The sequence below is a fragment of the Sinohyriopsis cumingii genome, chromosome 10, assembly GCF_028554795.1.
Source record: "Sinohyriopsis cumingii isolate HCF-2022 chromosome 10, ASM2855479v2, whole genome shotgun sequence".
In the NCBI taxonomy this organism is placed as follows: Eukaryota; Metazoa; Mollusca; class Bivalvia; order Unionida; family Unionidae; genus Sinohyriopsis; species Sinohyriopsis cumingii.
In genome coordinates, this window is record NC_142970.1 from 77103829 (window position 1) to 77127636 (window position 23808).

General features: G+C 35.2%; 1 protein-coding gene across 2 annotated transcripts in view; it reads right to left on the reverse strand.

The window, feature by feature from the left end:
- The window catches only part of LOC149790422 (innexin unc-9-like), a 56070-nt gene extending 41360 nt beyond the window's left edge, over positions 1 to 14710 (reverse strand). Inside the window, exon 1 of one of the 2 annotated variants that reach the window (XM_089972474.1) lies at positions 14592 to 14710. In XM_089972474.1, the coding sequence (XP_089828600.1) occupies positions 14592 to 14644 (53 nt within the window). In that variant the 5' untranslated portion in view covers positions 14645 to 14710. Of the gene's footprint in view, positions 1 to 2970; positions 3066 to 14591 lie in introns of those variants that run through there. The other variant, XM_089972472.1, reaches the window with a different exon arrangement.
- Positions 14711 to 23808: the final 9098 nt, after the last annotated feature.

Genomic DNA, 23808 nt, shown 5'->3' on the forward strand with positions numbered 1-23808 from the left:
GTTTGGGTGTTAATATTGAACAAGCACGACTTCTTGAAATATAAATTTGGGTTGTCTTATGCATAGGTTTATCTTAGCTGGCCAACGGTTGTGAATCCACTTATTCCACACTGACCCTTGATAACTGATCGGATGCATCTGAGAAAACTAATAATAGCAATCCCTGTTGAGAACGACACGTGTCTCATGTCCATTTATATAGTTATAACCTTTTAAAGCTAATTTTTCTTTCCAGTCAAGGCACGTAAACATTATGGAAATCAGCATATTGAAAATGGAAGACGTTTAAGCAACGAGATGTCTGATTGGTCATTTGACTTTGCGCATCTGCAAGCGAACGTCTAGATGTTCGAAATATTGTTTTGGTTTAAGCGTATGTGCACATTTCAGTCGTCGATGATGCACTAAGTAGATCAAAGACCATTTCCTAGCAAGGAAGATCTTATCATCTATGACCGGCAGCCACACTGTACTCCACACAGGTAAATATATATGACAACTAAGGTCCACAAGCTAATGACCTTTCTGAAAGCGTATGTGATGCTGGTTCATGAGAACGGCTTTGTAAGTAAAGAAGACCGTTCGTTACAAAGTAAACATAAGGGCCAGATCAAATCAAGTGGTGGTGGTGGTTTCAAAAGGGCCCTGACTTTCCTCGAAAGGACACCACAGCAAAAGTATATGTGTCTATTTACTCAAAGTGTTCATAATACCCAATAAAAGTGCGCAAGAACAAAACGATGGTCAAATTTCAACTGACAATATTTTTAATTTGGTTTGGCAGATCCCTGTTATATTTCGTTTAAAAGACTCCAATTTCATAAAAAGATGAATTTCCAAAAAAGTCTACCACCCATTCCTCTCCCGCCCTCATTCGCCCGCTTAGTGAGATCTTTTCTCTCCAAATGAACTGGAATATGTTAAGGTGAATAACTCTCGAAAACTTGATAAGGCTTGTAACCCTTACCTCCCTTGATATCTGTGTACACGTGGCTATAGCTACACGTAAAATTTGTTTTATACAGTAAAGTGAGAAAGTGGGTATCATTATTGAAAAGCAAAATTCTAGGAATAATTCGTAGAAAACATTAACGGTTATAAAATAGGCCTTCGGGAAAAATCATTCCGTTCATTTTTTGACGTATGTATAATGCTATTTTTATGGTGTCAAGGTCGACAATGAGTCGGTTGACATCATCGTAATTTATGATATATTGGGAATAAATTAATTTTGTATAAAAAGATACCCTCAGCCATATCTGATTTAGGGTGCTCTTACTTCCATATAAAGAAGATAATGAATGCACATAAAAAAATTCTGGGCAACGAATAAAGCTGTTCGTAAAACAAATAAGTGTCGCTATTTTTGGATAAAGAATAATTAAAATCGGCTGGATGATCCCTGTATGAAAATATTACACTGGCTTGCATCTTCTATCACAACCAAGCTGTTGGCATAGAGGTTCTGATAATTTAATATAACTAATAAATGGCTTTCATCCCGTATTGTGATGCGATTATAGTAATACCCAGCAGTATACTCTGATGGATAATAATAATAATAATAATAATAATAATGGTGATGATGACGATGATGATACTATTAATGATGATAATAGTAATAATGGTGATAATAATAATGATGATGATAATAATAATAATAATAATGACGAAGATAATAATAAGAATAATGATGATGATGATGATATAATTGATAATAAAAGTGATAATAATAATAATAATAATAATAATAGTGATAATAATAATAATAATAATAATAATAATAATAATAACAACAACCGAGGCTCTATGGTATATACCAAATATTTTGATAACTGGAACAAGGCAATCCTGATCCTCGAGCTATCTAAATCGTCTCTGACAGTGGTTGCATTCCTCTTAATATTGTAATATATTTTAGAAATTTAGTACTAAACCTAAGGCTGTTGTTCCTCTGTGTGTGTGTGTGTGTGTGTGTGTGTGTGTGTGAGAGAGAGAGAGAGAGAGAGAGAGATGATGATGAATATCATGACTCTGATGACAGATACGGATGCGATCCTTGTACAAGTCAACTTATATACGAATTAATGTAAAATAATTGATGTTAAAGACTCACGTGAATCAGTGTTAACAACAATTCTTAATTTCTAAATGTTTATACAATATAATGTTAATCAGTTACAGATGACTGACAAAGTTGTAACATCCAGTGTTTCACATTCCCAACCTTTGATACAAACAATTTTCACAAAAGTTTGTGATACAGATTCCTGTTTTATGTATTGAAATAAATTAAAAATCGACGCCTTTTGGAAGAGGAACGTACACAACGGTATACGGACATTGCATTTTTCTAAACCCAATACATCTCGTTACAGTAAATAAGTTCTTAAAAGATTTGCATCACTATAATAATTTGCGATACTGGAAACCTGGTGCAGATTTGGGTACATTGATTCCGAAAAAGACTTGCACCACTTTAATAATCATGCAATACTGGAATCCTGGTGCAGATTTGGGTACATTGATTCCGAAAAAGACTTGCATCAGTATAATAATTTGCGATACTGGAATCCTGGTGCAGATTTGGGAACATTGATTCCGAAAAAGCAGAAACAGAATACATTTATGAAAACGTCGATTTTCTTGACCTGGTACTTGACCCATAAATTGTACACACGTTACAGGTATGTTTTCTAAAACCTAAGCGCAAATGATTAACAACTTTTTTTTCTAGAAACAAATACCCAAAGCCATGATGCTCGCAAGCTTCATACAAATGAATTAAAATATAACAGGTTAAAATATGGCAGTCACTGTACTCCCCTGTATCACGAAAATGGCGGGAGACGTGATGAAATCCTGCAATTGAACCATGTAAGAAATGATCTCTTAGGGGGTGAGTACACACACACAAAACAAGAGAGAGAGAGAGAGAGAGAGAGAGAGAGAGAGAGAGAATAAGCTCACGGGATAGCAGCAGGTTGTTCATTCGTCCACGATAAAGGCACCCATGTTTGGGCCATTTTAACAAAGTATTTTATCTTTCGCGCCTACAAGTTAACATCCGGGTCTTTTAAAGGTATTATCGCATGACGCTAAGTACTGCTTTTCGAGTGTCTTTGTAGAAGTCACATATTACGTTGCGATAACGCGCAGATGTAAGGCTGTTAATGTCAGATTATCGACATCCACATGATCTCTGTCTGTCTGTCTGTGTCTCTCTCTCTGTTTCTGTCTCTCTGTCTCTCTCACTATATATATATATATATATATATATATATATATATATATATATATATATATATATATATATATATATATGCAAGCAATAGAGCACCACCGAAGGGGTAAAGAAGCAGGTGAATCAACTGAAGATTATATCAAAGGTTTCTGTGATTACATCAGTAAACGTAAACATTATGTTAGATATATTAGCAATCCTATCGTATTTACGATTAGGTCTTCTAGAAAGTACTATCATTCAATTGCCAACATGAACATTATCCTTCGAATTTTCCACTCGCATAAGACCTTGTAAGAAAAAGATTATTTCGTACCTGATACAAGAGCTTAACCAAATACCAGCACAGGTCGTAATTTGGTATTATGGACGAATCAATTGAACTGAATTGAAAACAAATGGAGTGTCACCCTTAGTATAATGATCTTGCGGTGAGAAGATTGCACAGAGAGAGAGAGAGAGAGATGTACACAAACTGTCCTTCTGTGCACGCACTCACTCTTAAAAAGTTTCCTTTCCTTTCTAATAGTGACTTGAACGAGAAAAACAATATGCAAGTAAGGTCTTTCAGCCTTCACAGATAATGACAGCTCTTCTCCTTGCAAAACACAATGTGGGGAGGAATATAAAAAAAAAAATCAACAAAATACATGTAATCGCACTCAGAGCTAACGCGAATTTTTATTGATAGGTTAATTGTTTTTACTTTGAGTTATGTTAAAATTATGCTGCATACATTGTCAGCAAACAGACTGATAGCGGAGATATTGCGTGATTTCATCTCATTCATATATATAACATTGGCTATAAGACATAATATAGTGCTGGAGACGGTACTTAAATATAACCATGGCTATAAGACATATATAGTGTTGGAGATGGTACTTAAATTTAGTTTTGGCTATAAGACATAGATAGTGCTGGAGATGGTACTTAAATAGAACCATGGCTTTAAGACATATATTACTGGAGATGGTACTTAAATATAACCATGGCTATAAGACATATAGCTCTGGAGATGGTACTTAAATTTAACCATGGCTTTAAGACATATATTACTGGAGATGGTACTTAAATTTAACCATGGCTTTAAGACGTAGATAGTACTGGAGATGGTACTTAAATTTAACCATGTCTTTAAGACATATATTACTGGAGATGGTACTTAAATTTAACCATGGCTTTAAGACGTAGATAGTACTGGAGATGGTACTTAAATTTAACCATGTCTTTAAGACATATATTACTGGAGATGGTACTTAAATTTAACCATGGCTATAAGACATATATTACTGGAGATGGTACTTAAATTTAACCATGGCTTTAAGACATATATTACTGGAGATGGTACTTAAATTTAACCATGGCTTTAAGACATATATAGTACTGGAGATGGTACTTAAATTTAACCATGGCTTTAAGACATGTATAGTGCTGGAGATGGTACTTAAATTTAACCATGGCTTTAAGATATATATAGTGCTGGAGATGGTACTTAAATTTAACCATGGCTTTAAGACATATATAGTACTGGAGATGGTACTTAAATTTAACCATGGCTTTAAGATATAGAGAGTGATGGAGATGGTACTTAAATTTAACCATGGCTTTAAGATATAGAGAGTGCTGGAGATGGTACTTAAATATAACTTTGACTTTAAGACATATATAGTGCTGGAGATGTCACTTGTATATAACTTTGTTTAAATGACTTATAACTACTCTGTGAACAACACAAAAGTCATTACGCTCACAAGTTTAGAGCAAAATGAATTAGAACACCAAACGATCACTAGCACAGCACAGAACAGTCAATTGTACAGGGTGCAAAACAAAAATGACAAGGGCTTTCATGCGGCCCGCCAAGGGTTTTCATGCGGCCTAGGAACAAGTCATCATTCGTACTGACTCTGTTTATGTTACTCTGTTTATCAAATAAATGTGCTTCTTTTGAAGTTTAAGTTTTCAAATATTAACAACATAGTAACAACTGAAAATTAATTATATGTTATTTAGAAAAACCTTTTGTTTTTGCTATTTCAAATATTAATTATTTTACTTAATGAACTATGCGGCCCGCGACAATGTGTAAATTTGTGTATGCGGCACTTGCACTGGAAAGTTTGCCCACCTCTGCGTTAGAATATGTGTCAAAGGTGAAGACGCGAGGAATTCTTCAGTTAAACCGTATCAGATACCAACTCTTGGGAGGTGAAAACACGAGAGAGAGAGAGAGAGAGAGAGAGAGAGCACTGCACTTACGAGATCGCAGAAGGTTGTGCGTTTGGTACAGCCTGCCCTATTGTAGCCATTCGTTAAAAAGTACGTGTCTTGTGTCTACTAGTTGAAATGCGGAGAATTAATGATGGTATTTCATCTTGGATTGTCTTCATGTATATGTAATGTAGTCCACTTTTACAATATGATAACACTAAGATAAAACTCTTCTAAAATAGGATATGACTTGAAAAAAGACTATAAATGGAAATTAAGATCCCACTCCTCTGTGAAAGGACACGAATAGATAAACAGGAACGGAAAGAAAATGGATTATGAAGCGTAGTTTGGTCACAAATTAAAGTAGGTAGGCAGTGGTTTTAACTGCTGGAATGGTAACAAACTTTGATGTTATAACTCGCTGGACGTTACTTATTTGGAGAAAAAAAAAACGAAATGAATGTAACCTTTCAGGAACAAATCACTTTTCAGACATATTACAAACTGAAAATGATTCGAGTTTTAAAATTCCACTTTTAAATCCCAGTGATATCATAATACTTGTTAAGAAATACAATTATGTGCTTGACACATGATGTATATTATATATAACACATTATAATATATGTGTTGGAAAAAAGATTACACAAAAAATTCCTAAATTATTTTTCATACGTTTGCACTCGTATTATATTTACGTTGGGATCATGTTTCAAGCAACAGCATGCCATGCTCAACAAGATCCTGACTTCTCTAATATTCCACACTGACAAGATCCCATCAAAATAAACGTAAGAAGAATATCGGTTAGTAGCTGGTACAAGCTTAACCAAGTTCTAGTGCTTCTAGAATGTCGATATTATGCACAGAAAGAATGAACTGAAATGAAGGCAGATGACGTGTTGAATAATATCGCATAGAGAACATTATATATATTTGACGGTATATACATATCCATCTCTCTCTCTCTCACACACACACACGAACACACACACACACACACACACACACACACACACACACAAAGTCGCGCAGCAAGAACCTCTGACCACCCACCCCGCTTGATTATGCACCCCACCCCACCCCAAAGACTTTTGGCAGAAACTTTGGGCCCCGCATGCTTACACAAATCATTCAGTGTTTAACAAATGGCTAATGACCCGCATCACATTTATCTGATGTTATTTATTTTTAGGAGACAGATAAACAACATTTTCCATGGGCAGCAACATTTCTGGAAAGTATAAACTAAAAGGAGACCTTTAGCAAAACGTATCACTGACGAGCATTTAGCCACCACGTGTTTTGAGCGTATTTCTCGCGTAATTGGAGCGTATGTCGCACGCAGTCATGTTATCTGTAACGTTAGGGTTATCTCCCGTGGTAGGTTCTTCGGGACTCCGGTTTGGTTTCGTTCGGTGTTTTACGACACCTGAACACAAGCAGGTTATTTAGTGCCGAGGCAACTGGAGCAACGTGCATTGACCAAGAACAACAGGATAGCTGACCCAGGCTGGTTCGTTGGTGGGATTCGGAACCGTACCCTTTCGGTCGTGAGTCCGGTACGCTAACTAAGTACTTGGGCACCGCGTCTCTGCAAACTACATGTTATTAAAAATTGAATACCTTTCAATGTCTCGATGCTCAAGATCAAACTTATATTCAACAGCACGAGCCCATTCCTTGATGCAAATTTGTATGTGGAGAAAGCCATATGTTCCGCGGCATTTTTAAACGCGTCTGAAACACGTGTTTTCATTCCCGCACCAAAAAAGCCAGGTGCTAATTTCAGTAAAGAGTATTCCAAAGTAAAGTCTGTAACTGAAGTTCCATAAATAAAACATTGTCTCTGTTTTCTTTTTACAATTAAGATAATCTGTTAAACGATTATTTTTACTAAAACTTTTGCTCTTCTTTATCAACAAATCAAAGCCAGCCAAACCCTTATGTACGCAATTTCATCTTCACTCATTTCTAGACTGGTTCCTATATTATTAGTACACGGGTTCTACAACAGAACCCACAGTACACGGGTTCTACAACAGAACCCACAGGTAGACCAGAGCAAATTAATGTGAAATTACAGATAGGGAGGAGACAAGGAGCAGAAAAAATTCCATGTCGTAAAACTAGCACAATCCTTCAAGCATTTTCGCGTAATGTGGTATTTAGGGAAAGAACATTAACTTGATGAAGCTTGCATAGTTTGTGGTTAAACGTTTCTGCAGTGAACCAGATGTATATACATGGATATAAAAACATTTACACAAATATCTGTAACACGTGTGCTGTACAGCTTCCATGCTAATATCGTCATGCGGATCCATCGTTAGACAGCGACAATTCAAGTAAACGCTAATATCGTATGGAGTAAATATAAACGGGTGCATTAATATTGAATTGCTAATTTTGTCGCTTTCGGTTTGAATTTCAACTTGATTAGAAGAAAATAAAAGGAAATTATACACATAACATTAGAAAATACTTCGAAATTAGACTATAAAAAGAATAATACAAATAAGCATATTCTGAAAGTTTGCGCTGAGTTAGGAAATAATTTTAAATCACATTTAAACATAGCAATTTTAAAATGCTTTGATACAACTACATCTACAGTAACCAATATGAAAAGGTCCACGTTTATAAAAATTTTAGTAATACTATTGGGACGATATTTTTAGGTCACCAATATTGTGTTTTTGTTTGTTTGTTGTTGTTTGTTTACATATTAAACACAACCATCCGAAGCACCAAAAAAAAAAAAAAAAAAAAAGAAGAAAGAAAAAAAAAAAAAAACAGAAAAAAACGAAGAACGAAAACAAACAAAGCAAACGATCTTTCAGAACTAAACAAATGGATTGGTCATACATTTCACGGACGTCGATAATAACCGTATTACCAACCATACTTGTGTTGTTCACTCGAGATTTTTGCAGCCGTCACGAAAACAGTGGAATAAGTCGGAAACTATCTTTCTGTATGAACTATGTATAGTTTGCGTGGCATGAAAAGCAACCTAATAGGAAGAACATTTTGCAAAATGTTTGGCCAAAGTATTATGGACGTTGTTGTCATTTCTTAATACTTTTTATAATACCAAGACACGCCACCAATAAGCAAAGTCATGCTGTTTCATAGTAACAAAATATCGACCAATAGGCGTTGCCATGGTGTTTTATAGCAGAAAGACTCGCCACCAATAGGCATTGCCATTGTTTTATATTACCAAGACATGCCACCAATCGGCATTGTCATGGTGTTTTTTAGTACCAAGACACGACACCAATAGGCATTGCCTCGTGCGTAAATCCAGGGGCCCCGCCAAAATGATCCAAATCGGGCCCCGTGTTTGCTAAGGCTGGTGCTGATTTTAACTACATTTTCTTACATTGTATTGATCCGTAAAATGAAAGAAACATATGACAGATATTTTTAGGTCCAATTTAGAACAAGGCCTATGTTATATCTTTTCACGTCTGGTACTGCATTTGGAACAAAGCTTTAAAGCCGGATGAGCTTAGATGCTTTTGGCAGTGAGGTGGTGATGCTAAAGTCTTATTAGAAATTGCGTAATATAGCCGGCCAAAGTCCCCAGATTTGGTCATACTACCGCACTGGAACATAGTGACCTCAAAGACATGAAATATAACTTCATCACCGTTAAGCGAAGCAGAACGTTGCTGTAGCTCTATGTTGCTGCTACAGTCACCTTTTGTGGTTATTAACTTCACCCCACACAACCTGTTTTGTTAGTATTACCATATACAACCTGTTATAGTTATTAACATTACCCTATACAACATTTTATGGTTAACATTACCCTATACAACCCGTTATGGTTATTAACTTCACCCCACACAACCTGTTTTGGTTATTAGTATTACCATATACAACCTGTTATGGTTATTAACATTACCCTATCAAACATTTTATGGTTAACATTACCCTACACAACCTGTTATGGTTATTAACTTCACCCCACACAACCTGTTATGGTTATTAATATTACCTTAGACAACCTTTTATGGTTATTAACATTACCCTATACAACCTTTTATGGTTATTAATATTACCTATACAACCTTTAATGGTTATTAATATTACCTATACAATCTTTAATGGTTATTAACTTCACCCCACATAACCTGTTATGTTTATTAACATTACCTTAGACAACCTGTTATAGTTATTAACATTACCCTATACAACCTTTTATGGTTATTAACATTACCCTATACAACCTTTTATGGTTATTAATATTACCTATACAACCTTTAATGGTTATTAACATTACCTATACAACCTTTAATGGTTATTAACTTCACCCCACATAACCTGTTATGTTTATTAACATTACCTATACAACCTTTAATGGTTATTAACTTCACCCCACATAACCTGTTATGTTTATTAACATTACCCTATACAACCTGTACAACCTGTTATAGTTATTAACATCACCCGACACAACTTGTTATCTCAAGTGTTGCTTTTGTCCAAAATTTACACGTCAATGCCACAGACTTCCTGACAGTTTTCAGAGCCAGTTTTTGCCATGAAATAAAATACACGTTGATGAGAAGAGTTTCCATGAAAATGAATACAATTTGGTGAGAAGAGTTTCCATGAAAATGAATACAATTTGGTGAGATTTGCCGTGGAGATGAATACAGTTTGATGAGAAGAGTTGCAGTGGAAATGAACACAATTCGGTGAGAATAGTTTGAATGAAAATGAATAAAATTTGTTGAGACACATTTCCTCAAAAATGAATACAATTTGGTGAGAAGGGATGAAATATGAGTGGCATGCAAATATAGCAGTTTGTTAAATTGAAAATAAAAAAGTTGGAATGATAGGACTCGGATCACATTCCGAGTCAGAGCCAGAACCCACGAATGTAGTCCTAATCTAGTTTTGGATTATTGTTTCCTCTGTGTTTGTGGCGATCCTTGATGTAGGAATTCTTTATACATAATTAAAGGAAATCATTGAAATTTTAGAATATGATGATACAGTGTTATCGTCTATGTTATCGTCTATGTTATCGTCTATGTTAGAGAGGCGTTGATTGTTTCCCGGGAGTGAAATGTGCGCCCTTACACCGAACGACTTTCCTTTCGCCGTAGCATTTAGATCAACTCTTGAATAAGATAGCTCCATAAATCTCTCTCTCTCTCTCTCTCTCTCTCTCTCTCTCGTGTACATAACTTGGCCCGCTTGTAGAAACAAACTCCATATTAGAAAAAAAATTCTGCGTCACCAGTTGTTACACAACGATTCAGCATACCCTTTTCATTTCATACTACTATTTTAACGTATATTCTGTTCGTCTTCAAACTGTTTTAAAGTTTATACATGTCACTGTAGAATTTGTCATGACCTGTGTATTTTTGTTGCTGAGTGTTCCCCCACCCCCGCCTACATTGCAGTGAAATTTCACACATTCAAACATACTGGTTATTTGAAAGTGTTAACTCTCTTCACATATTCATCTATGCTGGAAAACAAATGGGAACCCTGGCACGCTTGAGGATTGATTTCAACATTGCCTGAGTATCAAAATTTAGGTCAAGTTTCTCGAATTTAACAAAGCGATGTCGAGTCTAAAAAGGAACACAAGAGACAATCGAGATAACGAAACAGATACGCGAAACCCTAACAGGTAACAGATAATATTTACAGTCTTAATTTTCAGGATGTCACATACTGTTTGCTACTTGATTCGACCCTACCATGCTAACACTTCCCAAATACTTTTCACCACATTAACCATGGCGCTACAAACGTCAGACTGAACATTTATACTGATTTTTTCGCATCATACGGATATGTTTTAAAACAAAAAATAAATATTCGTAAATATTTCAAGTTGCTGGGGAAAATTTTGAAAATAAGCAGCAGACATGAGAGATAAAGACTTCAATGCACTAAAACCGGAAACTGAATATCGTAGGGCATTAACAGTGTTCTTGTCTAGTGATACAAATTAACACTTTCATAAGGTATTAATTTGTATCACTAGACAAGAACACTAAAAAAGAAAAAAAAAGTCACTAGCGCAGTATATTTATAAAATTAATACATGCGTATCTCTAACCAAGAATACTAAACTCAATATTCACTGGCTTGTATAATATTTTCTCACGAACAAAAACTCGCATTGTGATAGAGAATGTTAACATAAAATATTTAATACCGTTGTCAGACTATCAAACCAGCATCGCAGCTGTTTTCATTTAGCTGAGTGCAGCGAAAACATTATCAAATGACTTCTTCGCGCATAAAAAGTAAAGCTTATATAGTTTATTTATACAATGTTAGAAACTGAGCGTGCTTGGTATATAAGGATGGTGCACAATTAAAGATTAAAAGGCATGCGATTCGGTTATTGTCAGAGGTGAAACTATTTTCTATATCATTGGGAACGAATTCGTTGTCTTTCGAGATCACTACATATATAAAGCAGGTGAAAATAAAAGTCCCACTGTTGGGATTAAGGCCATGCAAAACTGTGAAACTTTTTATTGAGTGTCATCACCACACATGATGTGTTACAGATTCGCTATTGTGTTTATGGAAAGTGCTCGACAGAAAGTCACGTTTAGAGGGGCCTAATAAATAGGACCTGTCAGGAACACACACACACACACACACACACACACACACACACACACCTATTTTTGGTTGTTGTTCAAGTAAACCATACATATGTGTCATTCATTGTTGTTGCTTTCAATACATTTCAATCTATCCCAAAAAGTGTCCATTTTGTTTTAAGATCAGCTTCTATTTCTTTATTACGCCATACCACGTGGTAACAGCTGTTTGATTCTTCAAACACAATAGAAGCAAACATTTCAGTAACTTATGATAGTAGAGTTCGCTCGTAAATCCTGCCCAGCTATATTTGGCTACATTTGTGAGTGCTTTAGTGCGTGAAGGATTATGCGATCACTGTAATTAAACTTTTAATCATGCACTTTGCAGATGTTGTACATTTTGATCTGCCGGCAGGGCTGGGTGGGTGGGTGATGTGTGTTGTTGTTAAAAGCAGGTGATACATAACAAGTTTAGAAACCTATTAAGAACCAAAATTAACCCTCAAAAAAGTCCAAAATTGGTATCACGTTACCAGTTTGCAGACAATGACATGGCATGTGTCTCTGTTAATTCTTTACAAATGGAATTATCTAATGGTACATTATTTTCAGACAATTGCAAACTACTATCCGATTCATCATATTCTTTTCATTTTGTGTGTAGATATTATTTTACCGTTCATTCTTTTAGTCTTGAAACTCGTTTAAACTTTATTTATGTCATTGTGTACCCCATAGAAAGAAAAATGATTATCATTTGTATCTTTTGTATTTAGGTTTTTCCAGTGTGTATACGACTATATCACATGCCTGATTTTGAATACTTGCTTGTTTAAGTTAGAAACATAGTCCTTTTCAAAAATAGTTTCGAATTTTTAAATTGTTTTATTTACTTTATATTTAGGCGTTGCAAAATGCATCATTTCTCATGTAATCAAATAGATTGTTGATGCTTCAATCAGAGTCATGTCTATTCATTTGTAAAGAGTGTCACTGTATCCATCAATTAGCTTAGGAAAATCAAAGTCATGTCTATTCATTTGCAAAGAGTGTCACTGTATCAATCAATCAGCTTCGGAAAAACCAAAGTGATGTATATTCATAATCGTTCTCCAAGCCGCGCACTAGTGACTTTATTCTTTGCCTAAGAAGACATTGTGCTCAGAAAGTACTTTCTCATTCGCATGAACATTTATCTTGATGTTATTTACAAATAAATCTAAATTACAATTTATCAATGTAAAATGAAAGTTAGCTCTTGAAATACTAGTTTTCTTTTTTGTGACTTGGAGAAGATTTATTTTCTCCAACAAAAACGGATATGCTTGTAGACAGATACGGGAATCGCACGTGCGTCTCTGTGTGCGCGTCCGCGCGCAATTATATGTTCCAACCTTTTTGGGTTATGGTCATGCATTTGTTTTTAAAAAATCTGATAAATAGTAAACGGTGGAAATGAATTCCACACTTGTAAGAAAGAACGTTTGTTTATTCGGTAGAAACTTTTGTATTGACACGTGATGCAGTCGAATAGCTCAGCCGTCTTGATGGATGGAAAAGAAAAAAAAAAAAAACGACAGTAAATATATGGATAACATCTGTAAGCGAAATTCTTCATCCTTTCAGCAGATTCCAGGATGATCTGTCATAGCTAGTGTTAGAGACACGAAAACGATCCCCATCCCCTTTTTTGTTCCTTTTCTCTAAGCTGCTCGACTGTAGTAACTAGTCGTCACAGATTGATAATTTACTCTCTTCTATTTGAAATACAATGGAGAAAAAAATTATAAACAAACTTTTACTTTTGGTTTTAACTTACATTGCTAAATAATTAAGCAATATATTTATATGTCATTCTCAGCCTGCTTTTGAAATGTGGTTGTAACAGTAATTAATCATCGGATAGTTTTTTTTCTGTACATGCAAAGATCACACCTTTTAAAGACATTATCAATATTCAATTAAATTTAAGATTATCAACCTTTTGATTACAGGATTATTTACATTTGTAATCCAAGATTATCTACCTTATTAATCCAACATGATCTACCTTTTAATCCAAGTTTATCTACCTTACTAATCCAAGATGATCTATCTTATTAATCCAAGATTACAGTATATACCTTTCTCAATGCTCTGAAAACGAAAATCACGGGAGAAAAAATAAACTGAATTTAAAAATCTCTCTGCTACAGGTAGATTTTGGTAGGTACAAGTACAATGGACAAAGTTTGTAAATAATTTCTCCATACATACTTGAGAGAATGGGGAGTTCGTCAAAAACGTTGCATTCGAATGAAACGAAACTATCTTACCTTTAATGAAGGGACTTATACTTCTGGGGTAAATCTTGATTTAGTAATACATACATACATACATACATACATACACACACACATACATACATACATACATACATACATACATACATGTGTGTGTGTGTGTGTGTGTGTGTGTGTGTGAGAGAGAGAGAGAGAGAGAGAGAGAGAGAGAGAGTTTAAATATTATAAGATCAAATCGTTACTCACCAATCAAAAACGCTCCACGATGATGAGGTCTCAACGCATAATCCGTTCCCCATATTTTTGTTGCCCGAGAAATCAACTTCCTAGAATTTCTTTGCAAGCGCTCTTTGCTTTTATGTCACAGCAATACACTGCCAGCTGGCAGTGTCAGGGATATGTTCGTTGAAAATATCAAGAGGTAAGATTCAGGAAACAATGTTTTCTCCTTTCATAGTTATATATGCACTGTACTGGAAGAATCACCTATTTTAATTACTTATATGTGAATGTAAGTAATGTACCAAGGGTGACTGAAGGCAAGCGAATATGGTCCGAAACGTTTTATATAAGAAAAGAAATGTGTATATGACCGATTTCTTAGCATGCGATCGCTAGATTATGGAGTAAAAATACTTATATCTTCTGCCGCCAGCACACATACATATCATGAAATGTTATAAAAAAAATATATAGCAATTGATTAATTTCGTTGCACCCTGATCATTTGAGTCCACCGGGTCAAGTATCTTGGGGACGAAAAATAAAAATGAAATCAGCACTTATTTTGCACTTTTCAACTGCATCTTAAAAAGACTATCAGATGCACCTGTGTATTAATTGTGTACAACGTCGATGAGAAAGTAAAATGAACAAGATCCTAATCCATTCCCTAATGCAAGAATCGTAATGAACCAAACCCTTATCTATTCTCTACTGAGAACCTGACTCATTCTACAGGCTTACTCATTATTACAGATACAGTAATGAACATGTACATTCCCTTCCCTAAATTAGCCAAGGGTGAGGTAGGGGGATACAGAGAGACGTGCATTTGCCTGAAAATGTTGAGGTGTCACTGTTAACAAAATGTCTCCAGCTTAATTAATACATCCTCTTCTTTATTTATCAAAGCTAATATTTGTTAAGTTCTACATATTTGTTTTAGACCCTTTTCTTTTCCTCCCTCCCCAGGGAACCATTACTGTAACGACAGGGGAACATCAGGCGCTGAGTAAATTAAGACATCGAGTTTGAGGCCCACAGAGGATCTTTTTTTAAGCTTAAGCGAAATATGGTGTTATGAATCGCCAACGAACAGAGGGCGGATTGTTCAAAGGCAAATTAAATATTGTTCCAAGGCAAATTCGATATCTTTTGGGTCGACCTTCGTATTAGACACAAAATATTCGTATATTGGAACTAGATTTATTCCCATTTATATATAAGAAATAATATGAAATATACCGTTGACTTGTAATTTACTTGAAGCGTCGAGGATGTATAAACCTTTCCTGAACCGGCCCACTCTAAAACACGGTCTCTTCTGCAGACTGGCCAAATACGTGTAATTTAGGCTCAATAAGGCTGTTCTAATGCTAATCAAACCTCTTTATATCGGCCACCTCTGTAAAACGGCAAACATTTTAGGTCTCGACTCTTTTCAGTTAAGAGAAGTTTCAGTATGTATGTATGTATGTATGTATGTATGTCTGTTTGCATGTGCATACGTACGTACGCACGCACGCACGTATGCATGATTTACTTTTGTCCATCCTTCTGTGCGTCAGTGTCCGTCCCTCTGTGCGTCCTGGCTTTTATTTTGTTAAATTATTTCAATGCAAATAAATGCTTTCTTTCATAAGATATAAAACCATTGTCTCAGAAACTGTAAATTGTTGTTAACGCCATTTTTCAGCGCATGATTGCTTATGCATGGCCGCCAATCTAACTGGTGGAAGTAGAACCCGGTAAGAACAATCAACGCTCGGAAAGCTACTCGCAAACTTTCTAACATATCCGCATTGGCCGAGCCCAAGACTCGAACTCACGCGGACAGAGGTGAAATGGCAGAGGTCGCTGAAGGCGAGCACTTTAGATCACTCGGCTACACGGCACCTTTGAAAAGATTCTACGAATATGCGGCTCATATTTTGGAACTGAATTTTTGACTGGTTGGTAGTCTAGCAGACTATGAACGTGCGAAATCGTTGGAACCAATCTCATAATTTCTTCCAAAAAGCGTGTCACGTGGTCATGACATCACACACAAAACCAGACTCTGCAGCTGTTAATATGGCGCCAATAGATGAAAATCGACCATCAAGAATGAACACTGATGTGCCCAGCACTTCTGGAAGTTGTTGCTGTTCTTGTTGTTGTTGTTGTTGTAGGGTTTAAGGCCATTTTTCAGCACAGGATAGGCTATACATGGAGGACAGTATAAATGGTGGAGGAAGAACCCATAAGAACCCTGGAAAGAACCACCGACCCACGAGAAGCTACTGGCAAGCTTTCTCACGTAACCACACTGGCTGAGTCCGAGACTCGAACCCACGCAGACAGAGGTGAGACGGCAGTGATCCGTAACGGTGAGCGCTTTAGACCACTCGGCCATTCGGGGCCCCCACTTCTGGAAGTACACATTGTGAGAAGTTACGCAGTGATAGCAATAAACATGTTTGTATTTAAATTTCTTGAAAAAAATATCACCAATTTGTGTAGTGTAGATGTACTAAACAGTTGCCAATTATAAGTTATGATTGCACCCGTAGCCACCCACCCACCCGAAATGGATGGTCTATTAAAGAAAGAAAAAATGGGATACTATTCATAGCCGTTTGGAAGAGGACATGTTTTAGAATTCTAGTAAGTAACTCTTTGCTCTGTTGTTCTGGTCTAAAATGTATATAACAAAACGTATATTAACAATTTGAACCATCCTTTAAACATCGCACGGCTGCCGTTTACCGCATCTGGAAAGACTATAAGGTGGCGCTGTACAGTTTCATATTTTGCATGGGTTATCATTTTAAAGAAAAAGAATTTCTCTGGCTTTCCTCACTGGTTATACTAGCTATTTAAGAAAGACCTCGTATATCTTAGGTATAGTCAGAGCCGGCACTACCATATAGACAAACTAGGCAGCCGCCTACGGCGCTGATTTCAGGGGGCGCATTTCTCCAAATCAACGACAGTTTTGAAAAATAAATAAGTAAATTTCAGTTTTACTGGTTTATTTCATACAGGGACAAATAATCGGGTAGATTCAGTCTGACCGAAACACCAGGCTGACCGGAACAAGGAAAATGAGTGAGTGAAAATCGTGCGTATACGATAATTTCAGGACGTAATTACGTTCGCGTGTTTTTATAGGCCACGAGTTTTTCCGTGAAATCACGCGTATACGAAACCTTCAGTTTACCGCGGGGGGGGGGGGGGGGGGACGCCAGAATCTAACCTTGCCTAGGACGCCAGATAGTATGGCGCCGGCCCTGGGTATAGTTTAAAGAACCTTTAATTCCCTTTATTTTGGTGTATGATTGATAGGTGTAATATGGGTTATTGAGTATACAGCTTGGCCTTACTCCATATGTGCATCTTTCAAAATAGTGCTAGGTCCACGTGGTCATTTTCACTTCCTGAACTTCAGAGGTAAATTGTAAAAAAAAAAGAGCCGATAACTTTTTTTACGTGTTATATATTTGGCATTTCATTCATTGCACTTTCAGAAGCTGGTATGATCTAGTCTGGCAAAATTCATTTTCCCTATTTTAATAGCAGCTAAGGATAGTGTACTTTAGACAAATTCAGGCTGATTTTTGGAGCACAAGAGAGCAGTCATTTTACTTAGTAGTGTGCTTAGATAATTTACAACTTCCAAAAGTACAATATCCAATGAAATGTCAGCCTCATTACATTAATGTAGCATATAGGTATGCCAACATTCTCTCCACTGTGCAAGTTTTAAATGCAAACAACTTCACCTTACATACGTCACTCTCTCAAAAGTACATGTTCTATGGCTAAGCACTGCCGCTGTATGTATAATTTACGTAAAGCTATTCGTATGTCTGCCGCATACATCATGTACGTAATATACTCACTTTGCAACTGATTACCCTTATTTCGATATTTCCAAGTCATTATTGTTAAAACTTTTACAAGGCTACACTATTCCACCTCTGGTAAAAATACAAATGTTTGACTGAATATTGAGTGAATCTCATGGGTGGAAAGCTCAGTATTGTCGCCCAATAATTGCACTTTTTCAATAATTAATTCAGTATATTTGCTGGCTTTGGACCATCGATCCACTTTGTTTCACATCGACTCTTAATGGGTGTCTGCCGCTATACTATCTCATTGGATGCAGCTGAAAGAAACTGATCCAATCAGATTACTCATTACATCTACTGTAGAAGACAGTTAGGGAATAACCTTGGCAGCCTCCGTTGTTAACGACACGTGTGTAGTTTGTTTACCTTTTCGTTTACTAACAGTAATCAAATGACACAGTCAAACCTAGAAGAAGAAAAAAAGACTTTTGAAAGTCTGACCAGCGTTAAGCAGATTTTTCATGGTTTGTTTCATTTCAAAGGCGCTGTTTAATAAGAAGACGAAGACTGAAAGTTAGCCCAAAGATCGGAAAAGAACATGTAAAGGTGAATAACTCGAATTCTTGATAAGCCTTACAATCGTTATCTCCCTTGATATCAAAAGCTCATGTGGATACAGATACATAACGATGTTTTATTTTGTATCAGTACAGGGTGACGATAAACGTCAGTACTGAAAACAACTAGCAATTTTCCAGTAAGAATAAGGTGGAAATTCAAATGATTACAATATAGACAATTCGAAAAATACGTTATGCACAGTGTGTGTGTGTGTGTGTGTGTGATATTTGTTTTTGCCAAGGTCGACGCTGAGTTTGCTGATATGTTCATAATATAAGATTTTATTGTCAGCAAACTTATTAAATGATTGAAAAAACTAGCCCCCTCCCTCCTTGATTTAAGACTGTCTTACTTCCACATAAATCTATGAAAAGTTGAAATGCAAATTTCCCAGTTGCGATATTTAATTCCGAGAAGCCTTCCCGTGGTTGCCTTTACTGGTAAATTTCCTTCTTGTAATCAAAAGATTGACCAAACTAAATTCGACACACCAAGGTCAGCTAAGGTTACTTTTAAGATACTTATAAAACCTAATCCATTCCATTAATCTCCACAGTCAGTTCTTGCACTGAAATGTATTTATATCGCTGTCTAAACATTTCCATAAACTTCGTTTAGCAGTCTTAATCAAGCATTACCAAATATATATTTTAATAATATATTATTTTATATCATTTTTCAACATTACAGTTTTCACCCGATTTCGATTAGAAATTGAAACATTTCTTGTTACTCTGATATTTGTCATATTTAAAATTTCTTCACCTTCTTCTTCATCATCATCATCTTCTTCATCTTCTTCTTCTTCATCTTCTTCTTCTTCATCTTCTTCTTCTTCATCTTCTTCTTCTTCATCATCATCTTCTTCTTCTTCTTCTTATTATTATTATTATTATTATTGCTTTTCTTGCTAAGTAATTCCAAAATCGGAATTTCTTGTCTCGAAGTATATACCAGGCGAATAAAGAGCAAGAAATCGAATAGATCTAAAGAATTACATTCATATGATGCTTACCTCCCATATCTAACCTGACTAAGGTGTCTCTTGCAAATGTGGAAATGTTAATGCTCAAGTTTATAAAATCAGTGTGTGTCGTAGTTGTGTATAGCATGTCGAAGCAGCAGAAACAATTCAACATAATATCAACATAATTATAGTAAAACCCATAGTACAATTAAACTCATCAGAGTTGCTTTTCTAACCGATTCCTAATTTTGTAATGTCATTTTACAGTGGAGGAGGCATCAAATGATAAACTGTGATTTACAATTTTCTCTTTAACACTTGTATTTTACCACAAGTGCAGATGTTAGTGAAACAATCTAACAAAATTAGTTAATATCATTAGAAATCACTGCCGTAGTAAGATGCCAGCTTCTTTTTTTTATCCTACAACGAATTACGATTACTGTGTTACATTTTTAAAATCTTTATTTGTTTACAAGCTTTGGACGTTACATTTTTTACCATTTTTATAACGTCATGGTGTGATAAAACGTGTGATTGACACATCATGTTAATGATGACGTCATGGTGTGTTATCATTGACAGCACAGCTTATCACATAGTCATACACTTTGCCTACATTGTGTGAAGTTTAATAATTTTGATATTAAAACATGTGAACATATCACTTTATTTGATTCTGATTGGTCCGAATAAGCACTTGAACTTATCGCGCAGTATTCTCTTTGCTAGTTGGCTGCGAGCGTGATAAAATTTGTTGAATCCCGCCTTGTGGAATTGTTTTGTTTTCAATGAACATTTTGGCGGCCATTTTTCGATTCGAGTCACGAAAGAAATTGTGATAAAAATGGTCTCGTCTATCTGAACATGGTCAATTTACAACCACAGAGGCTTCTTATGTCATGTATAACATATCATAACATGAAAAATGGCTAAAAGCCCAAGACAAGAAGAAGAGGAACAACAACAACACATTAAACTAAGGGTATTGCTCATTTGATAGCGGGTATATGGGTGGGGGTGGAGGGGTTGTATACCTGTAGCAAATTATCCACCCTATATACAAGCGTGGTTTAAATGTTAACTTACTCACCTCTGTTCACAGAAGAATGTGGAAATAAACCGTCTCCGAACTGACAGAAGTTTATCCAACCAATGCATATTTTCGCGTTAAATGTGTGATGCAATTCCGACTCAAAATTAAATTTGTTTACATATTTTGTAGTCTATTGTTCCAAATCAAATACGGCAAATATCCGGTCACAAACAGTAAATATGGGAATTTCTGCATCCAGTAAACGTTTCACGTAAATATCGCAACAATGTAATGTTTAGTTCACGTAAACATGGATCGTCAACTCAAGCGCATTCGACATTCTGTGTTGAAAAACGAATTTGTATGTGTAATATGTTCCGTTTATTGGGAAGGACGATTGCTCTTTGACTTGTAGTTTGTAAGGAAAGTATAATCTACTTTTAAACGTTAATATTTGTTAAACATTGTTTGGGACTATTTTTAAGCACAACAATTGAAGTCAGTAAAGTCTGTCAGAATGAACGAAATTATTCGTTATTCATTCAATCTAAATAGTTTCCAGTGAAATAAAAACTATGTGATAAACAGAATCTCAGATGGGTAATAATTTAATATTGAAATTTATGAAACTCGATTAATAATGTCCAGCTTTTGCGAGCCATTGAAAGGCAAGCAAAAAGCAGGAAATTAATCAACTCATTTCATAAATTCAATATTATAAAATTACACATTGAAAGGCAAGCAAAAAAGCAGAACATTAATCAATTCGTTTCATAAATTCAATATTATAAAATTACCCATTGAAAGGCAAGCAAAAAAGCAGGACATTATTCAACTCGTTTCATAAATTCAATATTAAATCATTACCCATTGAAAGGCAAGCAAAAAAAGCAGGACATTATTCAACTCGTTTCATAAATTCAATATTTAATCATTACTCATTGAAAGGCAGCAAAAATGCAGGACATTATTGAACTCGTTTCATAAATTCAATATTAAATCATTACCCATTGAAAGGCAAGCAAAAAAGCAGGACATTATTGAACTCGTTTAATAAATTCAATATTAAATCATTACCCATTGAAAGGCAAGCAAAAAAGCAGGACTTTAATCAATTCGTTTCATAAATTCAATATTATAAAATTACCCATTGAAAGGCAAGCAAAAAAGCTGGACATTATTCAACTCGTTTCATAAATTCAATATTAAATCATTACCCATTGAAAGGCAAGCAAAAAAAGCAGGACATTATTCAACTCGTTTCATAAATTCAATATTTAATCATTACTCATTGAAAGGCAGCAAAAATGCAGGACATTATTGAACTCGTTTCATAAATTCAATATTAAATCATTACCCATTGAAAGGCAAGCAAAAAAGCAGGACTTTAATCAATTCGTTTCATAAATTCAATATTATAAAATTACCCATTGAAAGGCAAGCAAAAAAGCAGGACAGTATTCAACTCGTTTCATAAATTCAATATTAAATCATTACCCATTGAAAGGCAAGCAAAAAAGCAGGACATTATTGAACTCGTTTAATAAATTCAGTATTAAATAATTACCCATTGAAAGGCAAGCAAAAAAAGCAGGACATTATTGAACTCGTTTCATAAATTCAATATTAAATCATTGCCCATTGAAAGGCAAGCAAAAAAGCAGGACATTATTGAACTCGTTTAATAAATTCAGTATTAAATAATTACCCATTGAAAGGCAAGCAAAAAAAGCAGGACATTATTGAACTCGTTTCATAAATTCAATATTAAATCATTTCCGATATAAGATCCTCTATACATTCATTAATGGTGACGTTATGTAAAGGAAAAAGAAACGGAAACAAAAAACAAAATTGCTGTCAACGTAGAAGTAACGATTTGTTTAAATGACAGGACTTTTTACAGATATTCCGTACATATCTGTACACACATTTCCCTTAAAATAACACAACTGCAGTAAGTAATGTATACTCTATCCAGTATCCCCACTTACTTTAATGTTAACTCGGGGCAATAAAGGAATGAATGAAAGTGTATGGAAGTCAGTGTTTGTGTGAATGATTGAATCAGTATGGCGAATGTTCATCCATCACTCAAGCGAGTTGATTAAGTGAAGTATAATGGTATAGCCTACGGGTTATTAATATGGTTTGTTTGAACAACTTAAGTAATGAAGGCTATATAATCTTTGTGTAAGAGATGGCAAGAGAAAAGTCATTACTTCCTTGGTACGGGATGCTTTTAGGAGAGGGTGATAAAAACATCATCATCATCATCTTATTTTTCTTTCTTTCTTTCTTTCTTCCTTTCTTTCTTTCTTTCTTTCTTTCTTTCTTTCTTTCTTTCTTTCTTTCTTTCTTTCCCGTTTTCCCATTATTATTATTATTATTATTATTATTAAATATTACACTGAACCCTGTCCCAAGTAACAACATACTGGGAACCGTGAGGTGACTTTAATGATAGTCGTTTGATACATTTTGCTTGTGCAACTAAATTCACAAATTAGTTATTAGAATTTGTGGTCTTTGGAATTAAATTCATGCACAGAATTTTACTCCCATTTTTTTTAACACAAAATATCATAGACCGATGAAAGCTTTTGTATGTGATGCTACAACTCATAAAGACTAATAAATTCTTACGTTAACAGTGTGAGCAATTAGGTAAGGTTTATACTTCAAGAAATATCTACTCTTTAAAATTCCAAATTTTCTCCTTTCTACGTCAAATCAGCTGATTCCATTAAATATATATATATATTTTAAAGCACCTACATT